General features: G+C 37.3%; 1 protein-coding gene across 3 annotated transcripts in view; it reads right to left on the bottom strand.

The window, feature by feature from the left end:
- Positions 1 to 7262: 7262 nt before the first annotated feature.
- The window catches only part of LOC102233020 (metal transporter CNNM4-like), a 39039-nt gene continuing 32157 nt past the window's right edge, over positions 7263 to 14144 (bottom strand). For 2 of the 3 annotated variants that reach the window (XM_023343697.1, XM_023343695.1), the window contains 2 exons: positions 8913 to 9103; positions 7263 to 8276 (listed from right to left, as the gene is read on the bottom strand). In XM_023343697.1, coding sequence (XP_023199465.1) covers positions 8022 to 8276; positions 8913 to 9103 — 446 coding nt within the window. In that variant the 3' untranslated portion in view covers positions 7263 to 8021. Of the gene's footprint in view, positions 8277 to 8912; positions 9107 to 14144 lie in introns of all 3 variants that reach the window. The other variant, XM_023343696.1, reaches the window with a different exon arrangement.

Genomic DNA, 14144 nt, shown 5'->3' on the forward strand with positions numbered 1-14144 from the left:
TGGAGATCATACAATAAAATATGTTTCTGTCTCAAATTGGTGACTGATATTTTTATGATGTAAAGCACTTTGAACTCTTTTTGCTGAAATGTAAAGATAAACTTGATTGGTTCATTAATTGATTGAAGCAAAATCACAAACATATAGAGAAAAATATCTCAGGTTTAATAGTAATGCTCTTCATCCTCAAACTCAGTAAGACATAAATTATAAAACAATATTTAGACACTTCTCTCTCTTTTTTAACAGAAAGTATAAAGCATAACCAGTTTCCTCAAATATCAGCTGTTTCATTTACATGAAAAATAAATTCAACATAATTACAGACATTCTTAAAAAAACAACCACTTATGAATACATTCACAGATTAAAATAAAGCCAGAATCTGAAGCAGGTGTGGTGACAAAGGGAAATCAGGTCCCAGCAGTCTGTTGGATTGAGTTTGATGAATTCACCATGAAAACCTTCCAGCAGCTTCCAGCGCTGAGGCCAAAACACAGAGTCATGGTGCGGCATCAGAGCGGCGCTGATGAAATCCCAGCCAGTAACTGGCTGTAGTTTTGTAAGCGTGTTGCAACTGCAGCTGAGCAAGGCAGTTTGGTAAATTCCTCAAATCTTTGAAAATACTGCATTGATTGCTAAAGTGCTTTTATTTTTAACAACGGAAAAGGATTGTTTTTTTGCTTTTCTTGCTCAGATTTTCTAAGAAGCGCACAAACTGAAACGTGACTGGATGAGGCCGGTTTGTACTGCTTCTTCCAATTATATATATAACTTACCGGTTTGTACTGCTTCATCCAGTTATATATATAACTGGATGAAGCAGTACAAACCGGCCTCATATATATACTGTATATATATACAGTATGTATATATATTTATATATAAAATCAGTGACGTGTGGTCAGGGGAGGCAGAGCCTCACCTGTTATCATGAAGAATAATTTAATGATATATAGCTATTTTCATCCTGTGTTTTGTAGTATAAAGTATTTTTTTTATTTAGCTTTACCAATTATGATTATTTTTTCTTCAAAATCACTGAATTTTCACATTTTTCCATTCAAATGCTCGGAAGCTGGTGAGACAGCAGCGAGTTGAGCCTCACCTGGGATTGCGCAACCTCTCGCTAACTGCCCTTCTGAGAGCATGCTCCTCCTGTCTGAACGTCGCCAATAAAATGGTTAAAAAGCATATAATATGCTTTTTAGCCATTTTCCACCATTTAGCTAATTTATATATTGTATAGTGTTTTATGTCACCAACTGTGTGTGTAACGTGATTCTTGTGCTGAGCAGCGATCAGAAACCAGAGAACAGATTCGAGGTGAGGCAGGCAGTTCTCTGGCCTCATGGCAGGGGGCGCTCATGATCCCAGACATTGTGACTCCACAACTGCAGAGTAAGAGACAGTAACAGCGAGTTAGAAATACAGTAAATAAGTGAAGCTACACGCTTGGCTGCTCATAAAGATGATCTTGAGTTGTACTTCAACGGGTTTTCCGTTTGCTGTGCAGCATAGCACTAAATTAAGAATATCTGCATTTCCAACTTTCATTGAGTTTACAGAATTATTCTACCATACAGCACGGCTATGGATGGCATGTGAAATAGTCACTTCAATGTTGTCCGCATGTGTGAAATTTCCATATGTTAACAACAACATGCAGGAGTTTAATTAAGTCAGTGCCTCACTAGCCATGACCTCACCGCACATCACTGATATATATATATATATATATATATATGTATTGTTATATATACTGTATATTATTTCTACAATTGTACAAGCAATTATTTTAAAGCTTTATTCACTTCAACCCAGAAGAGGAGAACGTTTTGACTCTTTATGTTGACATGAAGTCAAATAGTTTCATAAAATTTTTAAAACTATGCTTCTAAACAGCAATAAAACACATTCAACAATGCAATTGTACAGATTTTCAACAAGTTTCACAAACTCAAAAATAAATGCACAGTTACCAAATTTAATCACTGCTGTATCAATACACAGCAGAAAAAGCAAAAATATACAGCTTAGTTTCTGAAATCAACTTGAATAGAACATTACAAAGTTACTTGAGGAACACAAACTGATTTACAAAATTATAAAGACTTCAGTTTAGAAAGAAACTCAGAAATATAAATCACAAAAGATGCAAATAACTATTCTCAGACTGGAGCTAGAAAGCAAACAAAGGTTTCTTAAGGCACAGGAATCTAAAACTCCTGAACAGCAAAGTCAACAACAAGCAAAAAGCAGCTGCCAGAAAAGCTTTACAGAGCAGGAATTCATAATGTGCTGAGTCATGTTTTAATGCTGCGAAAAGCAGCATTTCTATCTGAAATAAAGGGAAGACCAAAGTTACTGCAATTTATCAACTGTACAAGCAATTATTTTAAAGATATTTTTAATGTAAATACGATTTTTATATTGTAATAATATTTACATTTATCAGCCACCACTATGACTTGAACTTCAGAAGCTAACTGTAAACATCAGGAGGAAAAAGCAGCTGATTAAAAAATGTGATCCGTCTGCCATGCTGAGCAACGTTAGCTTAATGATTCCTTCTGCTGATCTTCTCATTCATTCATGTCTCTTTTCTAGTTCTAATTCTCACTCAGCAAAAATATAGTGAAAACATGTCTGATGGAGAAAGAACTGTTGGTTACACAGACAAAACAACAACTAGAGAGCTAAGCTAACATTAGCAGGCAGTATATATGGTTAGCTCAACGTGTGTTTAGCTAAGAGTTGAGAACGCTCATGCAAACATGAAAACTCTTGAATTGCTATAAAAATTGTGTGTGAGATATTTTAGGTGATTAAAATTCTCTTTAACAGAGTCTGTGCAAAGCAGCTGTTAGCACAGCTTGATAGTTAAGCAGTTAGCTTAAAAGCTGCAGCTTGAGTCTCAAAACCAACATAATGTTGCTTCTGATGTGGGAATGAAAAGACATCAGAACAGAACATTCTAGTTGTAAATTAGAAAACCAGCTGGATTTGCTAATTGTTGTGGTGCTAATTGAATTTAGCAAGATAAAGTAATAATATATTTCTCTCCCTCTTATGCATTCAAACACAAAAGGACCGTACTAATGTTTCATAGTATTATGTGTGCTTCTGGTTTAATGAGATAAAGTAAAAAAGTGGTAGTAAATATAAGGTTGTTTCTGTTATTTAATTTTTAGTTCAGCTTTTTGTGGCAGGTTGGTTTTGGGAAACTAAACAAATACATATATTTTTTTTTCGCATAGTATCCATATTAAGATGATAGCCAGCAGCAGCTCTGGGAAAATAATTTGCAGCTGATTTTAGAAACTGTTTTCTGAAACAAACATTTTGAGTCACACTAGCTAAAACAGGAAGGCACTACCATATAAGGATGATGGCAAAGAATTTGGAAATCTCTCAGGGAAATCACAGAATGATTTGTTTTCTTGACAAAATAAGCAAAGAAAATGTGGAAATAATTCAATTGGGTGTGGTGGCTAATCAGCCACAAAGGAAAAAGGTTAGAGAAAGCTCTTTGTTACGAAATGATCTACGACTGTGAGCTTCACGGAGATAAACACAGAAAAGCCAGATTTCTCTTCACCTCCATAGAAAAACAACTTTTGTCCCAGGATAATAAAATGATTTGAATCTGTGACTTAAGAAAAAGAACAATAAAAACACAGTGAACACAACACAACATGGTTCATGTCATGGCTAAGACTGATTGCTTGAGCAAAGTCAAGCTATGGAGGCGGAAATGGGTGTTGCTTGTAAGAATGTTTTGACACCTTGGTTCGATTGGGGACCAAAGACTGCAACATTTGTTCAATTTCCAGCTGCTGTGGTTTTCTTTCTCACTGCTCTGAGTCAAACCAACTAAACCCTTTGAGCAAGCTGTTCCCCTCCTGGCCTGTGGGGGCGCTGCACCACGAACCACTGAAGGAAACAACACACAAACCGCTGAAGACACTGAGCACAACTTCCTTTTTCACGAAATGTAAACAAAAATGGAGTGGCGTAAGATTTTAGCGGTTAGAGGATTTCTTTTGTCTTTGGTAAAAAACCATGAGTTATTTCTTCTGTTAGCGCTACACTCGCGTGTTTGCTTTGGTTGTATTTACCCAGAATGCCCTGCTCTGTAGTCTGCTTCCTGCTTTTGGATCGGTATCCGGTCTGATTGGCGTTCACTTATGCATTCGAACCGCACCAGAGTTCACTTCAACCAAACTGAGAACACGGTTTGAAGGCAAACCAGAGTTTATGTGGAGAAATGTGAGACTTGCAGAATCACACACACATAAAGTCGTAAAAGAACTTTGACTGCTGATACCCACAGGCAACAACACAGGCCAGACTGGAGAATCTGCACAACAGGAGCTAATTTCAGTGCCCTGATTTAGTTTTTGTTAAAAGGGATCAAAATGGCACCTTTACTCTATGTGGGGCAGGTTTGCTGGGTTTTCAAGCTAAGGTAAACACCACCTTAGTTCTGATTGTACAATAATGATTATGTTTAGAAGAGTGTGACTTTTAGCTGCTTCCATTCACCACTGCATTTTTTTTACAGTACATAAAGCGGGAAATTCTGGTGACAGCAGTTCGTGGAAAAGGTAAAACTGCTGAACACGTCAGGGCCGCAAAGATAACGAAAACCAGATAAGAAATTACATTTTAGCATTTCAGCTCAGAATGCTTTTAAATTCCTAGACAGGGTGTCGGTCGGTTAGGTCTCCAGGTTTTTTCATCTTCAATAAACTAATAACCCTTCGGTTTATGTGTAAAGATTCAAACTGGAGACTTTAACGCTTCTTTTGTCTTGGGTAGAAAGTGTGATCTGTATTGATCTAAACACATAATTCAAAATCTGCATTTTTCCCTTTTTTACATATTTCTTCAACTTTGGACGTAAACATTTACTGTACTGTCTGATCTGAACACAGTTAAAAATGAAAAGTTATTAAAATGCCCTTTAGCAGGCAGCTCAGGTCCAGATTATGTTGATGAAAATCACTTTGAACTTTCACAGAAATCAATTTCAGAATGAAACTGGTGACATAAAAGGGACTCAAACAATTTCTTCACGTAAACTCCAGCCAGCTCCTCAGCACTGTGTCATGTGTTTTCATGTATTGCTGCAGCAGCGGAGCCTGACGTCTACTCAGTTACCAAGTACAGTAAGGAATTTTTTCTGTTCCTACCACAAAAATCCAAATGTAAACAAAATTAGACACAGGAAGTTTTAAAAACACAAAACATCCCACTGAACTCAAAAAGGAGAAATGATTCCATCATTTTCTTATAGCTTGGTTTCAGATACGAACTGAAAATGCAAGGAAAAGTGATCTTCAGTTCCTCTTTTGGGGCAGAAAGAAGTAAAGTTTTGTTTGACTTTACATTCATGAGGTTTAAGAGGAAAATTTTCACTTGACAGTGGGAAAATAAAACGGAGCAAAAAGGAACAAAGATCAGGGAAAAAAAGCAAAAACTTCTTTAACAGCAGAAAATGTGAAACTGTCTTTATGTTCCTAAACATAAATAATGTTTAGAAAAACTCTTCAGTTTTATAAAACATCACAGAAAAAAAACATCACAAGAAAGGTAATTATATCAGTTTTATGATTGATTCTCCTCTCAAAATCTCTTTGAAAGTTACAGCAAAATATAACTGGAGTGTACGCAGCTCAAATTGAAAAAAAAAAAAAAAAAGCACTGATAATAAATGTACAGAACAGTTGAACATGAAAGTGACACAATGCAGCTGAGTGTTTCAACTTCGTGGTTTCATATAGTCATCCCACAGTCCTCGATTTAAAAACAAAAAAATTCCAAACAATAAATGCAAATAATTGCAAAAAAATTACATTTGTTGCGCCTCAACGGCAAAAATATATACAAGTATTAAAGTAAATAAATAAAGTCTCTGATTTCTTTAAAGTATTTTCTTAGGAGGTGACACAGCATCCCTCTTTTGGTTTCTGATCCCACCGAGCGATCCCCGTTTTTGGTCACACACACACACGCGCACACACGCTTTCTCACTCACACACACACGTACACAAAAATCAAAAGAAAAGTCCCGGCCTCTTTCCAAAAGAAGGAGTGGGTTCGATAAGTCTCTTAGCTCTCAGGTCGACTCCTCTCTGCGAAAACCGGCACCTGATTTCTGTGGATTTGGCCTGAATTCAGCGTTAAAACAAAATGAAAGATTTCACAGAGACAAGAGCAGCCACGGTTAACGTACCCTACACATTTCTTAAAACATTCATTTCGTTTATGTTGATTGTCTTAATCAAAATACAGACTGGCTGTCAATCAGTGTGAATTTCTTCACAACTTCAGGATATAAAGGCTCTTGGTTAGTCACTGGAAACAAAAAAAACTAAACGAGGATGAAACTGCCATCGCAGTTCATCCGGAGTTGCAGAGAAAACAAAAAGTTTATCAATAAATATGCAATAAGAAATCTTTATGGAACATATATTACTTTGTCTGAACTCCGACGGATCCTCTCTGTCTTCTGGAAGCTGATTGGAGGAGGTGGATCAGACTGCTACAAATGCTGCGACGCCATTGGTTCACTGCTCTTCGATACGGGATTGGTGGAGGCAGGAGGGCGGAGTCTCCCTGAGTCTCTGAACTGGAAGCAACACGGAAACCGGGGGCGGCCATTACGGCGGCCGTGACGGGATAAAAAGGTCAACTTCCTGGTTTCCACAGACGGCCGCTGGGTGTTCAGCCTGCTTGCATGGTGGATCAAAATACACTTTTGGTGGGTTTTCTTCACGATGAGCCAAAACTTTACAGCAGAAATCCACAAAACTAATTTATTCCAAACCGATCGGCTAAAACCGCAATAAAACAGGGAAATTTACGTTCTATTCAAGGTGCTTCATAGAAAAATGACTTTTTGAGGAGATTACAGACTTCAACTGCATCCACACTGAAAAATAAACTAAATATTATCAAGTATTTTTTAGTGGAAATATCTTAGCATTCATAAAATACAATACATTAACTTACAAATAACTTTTCAGCAAGAAATAGGAGCGTGCTTTTTGTTTATAAATACTTAATATTGATGAAAAATTACAAGTTCCACTGGTAGAATATTTCACTTAAAATTTGGGGAAAATATTTTGTTATAAGTGAAATAATCTGCCAATGGAACAAGTACTTTTTAAAAATAAATATTAAGGAATTATGAACTTAAAATAAGCTCCTATATTATGCTGAAAAGTTACTTGCAAGTTAATTTATTTTATTTCAGGTGTACTAAGATATTTTCACTAGAAAATAGACTAAAAAAATACTTAGTATAAGTTTGTTTTTGCAGTGCAAATAAACCCTGATGCTGATTTGATGGATATTACAGTTTTAGATATGAAATCACACAATTTCACTGATATTAGTTCAGCATAAAATAACTCAAGAGATCCAGATATTTTATCTTAGTTCCCATGAAAAGAGACAAAAATAACTTTTCAGCAAGAAACAGGAACTTATTTTTAGTAAATAATCCCAATAAAAAAAAAAAGAAGAACTCGTTCCACTGGCAGATTGTTTTATTTATGGGAGAAACGTCTTGTTTTAAGTCAAAACAATATACCAGTAGAACTACTATTTTTCATAAATATTAAGGAATTATTAACTAATAATAGCCTCCTTTATATTCAAATCTACATAAGATAAGTAACTTTTTGTGTTTTTGAGAGCAAATAAATTCTGATGCAGATTTACAGCATTAAATATAAAATCTGACAGGTATTTTAGGTTTCTGGGTGTGTCTTGCTTCTCTTTCTTGCTGAATTATTGATATGAAACTCTTCTATTTTCAGTCTGAAAGAACTAAAATGATCCAGGTCAACAGTTTTAAGTGGCTGTAATGTTTTGGCTCATCAGTGTTTGGTATTTTGAATTCCCGCATATTTACATCATATGCGTGCATGGCTTGTCTCTTTGGGACTTTAAGGTGTGTTTGGTGCTGACAGCGCCCCCCCCTGGAGGGGAGGGGAAGCTCGGGGTCAGACACTGTTGTCCAGGTGGTTGTGATGATGGTTCGCCGTCGGCGGCGGCGGCGTCTGCTCGTTCAGCAGCAGCAGCAGCGTCTTCTCGTCGGTGCCGTTCTCCATGATGGCGGAGTCTGCTCCCAGGTCCGTGATGGTGATGGCTGCCGGGGGCGTGATCTCCTCCGGGTTGTAGAGAGAGCTCTCTGGGGACTGAGGCGTGCTGTCCAGGCGAGACGCAATCAGGCCATTCTGGTACTGCGAGCGTGTGATCTGAGGGAGATTTAGAAAAATGTCAGGGAAGAACACATGAATGTTTTAGTAAATGCACCAGGATGAGCCAAAAGGATATTTTTCATCTGCTTTAAAGTTTAACTTTGTCAAAAAATTTAATAAAAACTAGGAATGCACCGATCCACTTTTTCTCTTCGGATACCAATACAGATATCTGATAAATCAATCAATCAATTAGGTTTATTAGTATAGCACATTTCAGCAACAACGTAATAAAAAACACATTACTATACAGTCAACAATTACGAAAACCAGAAAACATTTCATAGTTTGTCACGTGTCATCGTTACACATCAAATATGTTTCATTTATTATGACTTTTTATGGTTGAAAAGCCAAAATAAATGTTTTTAAACCATTTATTATTGATCAAAAGCAACTCTAACCAGGTGGTTTTTAGCCCTCATTTAAAGGAACTCAGTGTTTTGGCTGTTTTGCAGTTTTCTGGAAGTTTGTTTCAGATTTGTGGTGAATAGAAGCTGCCTCTTCTCCATGTTTGGTTCTGGGGATGCAGAGCAGAACCTGAACCAGATTTGGGTCGGAGAACGTAGATATTTACTGACAGATCAGTAAAGATGTAGCCTTCCTCTGATTTGTTGGCCGTTCTGGACCCACCTTGACGAACTGCAGGTCGGTGAGCGCCCGGACGTTGAAGTCGGGGGTGTAGTGCTGCGAAGCCACGCTGCTGTTGAGCTGGCTGTTGAGCTGGCTGTTGCTCCCGCTGACGGCCAGGGAGTCGGTCCGGTCCGTTCCGCTCAGAGACGCCGTCCGGTTCAACCCGCTGAGGTGGGACGGCGAGCGAAACTCTACTAACAACACAACAGAAACTCAGTCAAATCAGCTCCGGATCAACATTTCAACACAGAAACATTTAATTTGACCTGCAGACACTTTAAAACCGGTGCAGACTGGGTTCATAACTACTGCACTGCAAAAACACTAAATCTTACCAAGTATCTTTAGTCTGTAGTGCAAATATCCATGTTCACTAGAAATAACACAAAATTAACTTTTCCGCAAGATGCAGGAGTTTGTTTTGAGTCAATTGTTCCTTAACCTTGATGAAAAAGATCTAGTTCCACTGGCAGATTATTTCACTTATTACAAGACATTTTTCCCATGTTAGAAGTGAAATAATCTGCCAATAGAGCGAGTACTTTTAAATCAAAACAAGCTCCCATTATTTGCTGAAATGTTGCTTGTGAGTTAGTTTTGTCTTATTTCCACAGTGTACTAAGATATGTTTATTAGAAACTGGACCAAAAATACTTGGTGAGATTTTGAGTTTTTTCAGTGTGGTTCAAAGATGCAGTGCAGGTTAGGACTGATGAGGAAACAAGGTGTGGAGAATGCAGGAAACGGCAACAGAAACCGTCAAACCAACCATAAACGCATCAGGATGAGGGGTGCAGTGGAAGCAAACGTTTATTTACTCAAACTTTATGCCACCAGTCAGTGACGCAGAAAACGTTCCATCTAAAGTGACTCTAAAGTCAGGATCTCACATCAGCCACACGTTACAATTTCTTCAAAGTAAAGCAGATTAAAGCTGTTTTTAATTCATCATGTTAGGATTTATCTGCGATGACACAAAGATAAGTTACAGAGTTTTAGATTCCAAACTTCAAACCAAATAAAAATATGAAATAAATGCATCAGGCAGCAGAAATTTCATTAATATTCCGTAACACATTAATGATTAAATAAACCTTTAATCCTTAAAATGGGACATAATCCCCACTCTGCTCCAGGTAACGACAGGTAAAAAAGAATTAAGACATTCATTTTATATTGCAGTTTAGTCATTAAATTAAAAACAAAAAGGTAGGCAGAAAAAATCTGTTGTGAAGAAATCCCAACAACACTGGACTTTTACCGGCTAGTTTCAGTTTGCACAATCCGTCCAGCTGATCCTGGATCTACTTTATACACACTAAGCTGGCTCTACACACGCTAAACTAGTTTTACACACACTAAGCTGGCTCTACACACGCTAAACTAGTTTTACACACACTAAGCTGGCTCTACACACGCTAAACTAGTTTTACACACACTAAGCTGGCTCTACACACGCTAAACTAGTTTTACACACGCTAAGCTGGCTCTACACACGCTAAACTAGTTTTAAACACCCTAAGCTGGCTCTACACACGCTAAACTAGTTTTACACACACTAAGCTGGCTCTACACACGCTAAACTAGTTTTACACACACTAAGCTGGCTCTACACACGCTAAACTAGTTTTACACACACTAAGCTGGCTCTACACACGCTAAACTAGTTTTACACACACTAAGCTGGCTCTACACACGCTAAACTAGTTTTAAACACACTAAGCTGGCTCTACACATGCTAAACTAGTTTTACACACACTAAGCTGGCTCTACACACGCTAAACTAGTTTTAAACACACTAAGCTGGCTCTACACATGCTAAACTAGTTTTAAACACACTAAGCTGGCTCTACACACGCTAAACTAGTTTTATACACACTAAGCTGGCTCTACACACGCTAAACTAGTTTTACACACACTAAGCTGGCTCTACACACGCTAAACTAGTTTTACACACACTAAGCTGGCTCTACACACGCTACACTAGTTTTACACACACTAAGCTGGCTCTACACACGCTAAACTAGTTTTACACATGCTAAGCTGGCTCTACACACGCTAAACTAGTTTTACACACACTAAGCTGGCTCTACACATGCTAAACTAGTTTTACACACACTAAGCTGGCTCTACACACGCTAAACTAGTTTTAAACACACTAAGCTGGCTCTACACATGCTAAACTAGTTTTAAACACACTAAGCTGGCTCTACACACGCTAAACTAGTTTTATACACACTAAGCTGGCTCTACACACGCTAAACTAGTTTTACACACACTAAGCTGGCTCTACACACGCTACACTAGTTTTACACACACTAAGCTGGCTCTACACACGCTAAACTAGTTTTACACATGCTAAGCTGGCTCTACACACGCTAAACTAGTTTTACACATGCTAAGCTGGCTCTACACACGCTAAACTAGTTTTACACACACTAAGCTGGCTCTACACACGCTAAACTAGTTTTACACATGCTAAGCTGGCTCTACACACGCTAAACTAGTTTTACACACGCTAAGCTGGCTCTACACACGCTAAACTAGTTTTATACACACTAAGCTGGCTCTACACACGCTAAACTAGTTTTACACATGCTAAGCTGGCTCTACACACGCTAAACTAGTTTTACACACACTAAGCTGGCTCTACACACGCTAAACTAGTTTTACACATGCTAAATTAGCCTTTAGAGCTTCCTGGAAAAGGAGTGTAGCTTCCTGCCAGAGCCCATCAGGTTTTTATTTAGATATGAGATATTTAAGATTTGACTGGTGCAAGTTCTATTGACGATATTTTGAAAGTAAATACACAAGAAATAAGACAAAACTAACTTTTCAGCAGATGTAGGCGCTTGTTTTAAGTTAATAATTCCTCAATGTTGATGAAAAAGTTCTAGTTCCTCTGGCAGATAAATGTATTTATAACAGCAAAATTTCCCCATGTAACAAGTCAAATAATCTGCCTGTAGAACTAGAACTTTTTTTATCAATACTGAGAAATTATTTACTTAAAACAAGCTCCTATATCTCGCTGATAAAACTAACTTACACGCAACTTTTCTTAATTCAAATCTAACTAGAGAATTTCTAGAAGTGTCTTTTGACGAGCCAAAATTTCTTGTAAGATGAATGATGGAGATTTCTTGAACATTTTTTAATCTGCACAACTATTCTAGCTCAGATATCTTTCGTGTTGTGCCATTTTCTAATCATTTTGTCCAGAACAGCCACTGACTGTCAGCCCAGCAGCATCACGAGGGAGATTTATGTGCTATTTCTTAATTCAGATAAATAAAAATGTCCTTTTGAAGATATCTTAAATTGTAAGTGCAGACAAGTACAAAATGTCACACAGAAAATTTTCAGTTTGCTTTTATAGTCATCAGAAATCACAGATTCTATCCAACATTGAATGATGCTTGAAACCCATTCTCCTAAATGTGTCTTACACACACACACGCACGCACGCACGCACGCACGCACACGCACGCACGCACGCACGCACACACGCGCACGCACACACACACACACACACACACACACACACACACACACACACACACACACACACACACACACACACACACACCCAACCTTACCCTTACCTTTACCCTAACCATTACAAACCTAACTCTAACCCTAACCAAAACTCAATTCACACCTTAGCCCTAAATGTGACCCCTGACCCCAAAACAGCGATTCCCCTTATGGGGCCCAGGCTTCGGTCCCCATAAGGAGCAGTGGGTCCCCACAACGTAGTATCTGTCAGGAAAATGGTCCCCACAAGGTATTAGAAACAAACGCACTTCACACACACACACACACCCACGCCCACACTTCACACACATGTCCGTTCACCCAGTGCATTATTATTATGATTACCGGTTGATGTGTGTCGTCCAGCAGGGGGCCTCAGTGAGTCATAGGAAACTGTTTTACCTGGACACGTCAACCAAGTTAGTTTCCCAGGAATGAACCGGGACGTTCATCCTGGTTTTCCACAGCTAGTTTCACAGTTAGTGGTTAGATTAGACTGGATTAGCAAACTCATCTTATTGGGAGGAGATTTTGGTAATCCAGCAGGAGATTTTTCTTTCTGGTTAAATCAGAAAACTGCTTTTATAACTCAAAGTAATGACAGAAAAATCATAAATATTCTCTTTAGAAGTTTTAAATTAGCCTCCCTTTCAGAGAGTAAAAGTGACAAAAATCATCATGGATTTTTATTTTAGTAATGGAAGGCTGGAAGGTTTTCTTCCTAATTTTCTTGAAAATGCTTAAAAATACTAAACTTATCTTGAAAAAGTTATTTTTTTTAATTAAAACAAGTATAATAAAAATTTAAAGTTCAATTCAAGATCAATTTACCAGCAGTTTAAATTTAAAAGGCCACTTGTGATTTTAAAATATTTATGTTAATTAGCAGCAAAAAAATATAGCATTTTTATTTGATCTTTAAACACAAAATAAAATAGAAATTTAAAAAACTACTGGTTATTTAAAAAAGGTCAAACATTTTTACATTATTAATATTAATTGCTGTTATTGATTATTAGCCTATTAAATGTATTAAAGGTACAAATTCAGATTTGTTTCAGAAGTCTTACTGCATTGGTTGATTTAGCTTTTTTTTTTTTACGTTTTCAAATTTATTTTGTACAAATGAAAAAAATTTAAAAAGAACTACAATATAGGTGAAGACTTCTCTGAGTTCTGAAAAACCAAATGAATAAAAAGGTCCTTTCCTCAGGAAAGATGAAATTAAACAAAATCTTTGATTAATTGGTGGGAAAAAAATGCATATTTTCTGAATTATTTTGACAAATTAACTATTTTTACAAACATTTTTTGCATGTATTTAACTTTTGTATGAACCTAAAGTTGAACAGTGACATTCAGCAAACAGAATCATGGATTAGGAAGGAAAGAAAAACATTTCTGATGTTATTTTGTCATTCTTGCTCATTTCCAGCTCATCTGGTGTTAAAACCTGCTGAAAAATCTCCAACTGGATCTCTAAGAGTTACAGTGAATAACATCAGGAAACTAGTTTCTGTTTGAGTTAGTGTTTTTAAAATGGAGCGATCGCAGAATTGACCCAATTCCAAATAAAAACGTTTCAACAAACCATCTTCTTTCATAACTACAGCACTTATGTGGGAATACATTTGGAACTGGGTGGAGCTTTAGAGACAAAAACTAAATCCTACAGCAGCAGTCCTGAAAGTA

The sequence above is a fragment of the Xiphophorus maculatus genome, chromosome 12, assembly GCF_002775205.1.
Source record: "Xiphophorus maculatus strain JP 163 A chromosome 12, X_maculatus-5.0-male, whole genome shotgun sequence".
Lineage (NCBI taxonomy): Eukaryota > Metazoa > Chordata > Actinopteri > Cyprinodontiformes > Poeciliidae > Xiphophorus > Xiphophorus maculatus.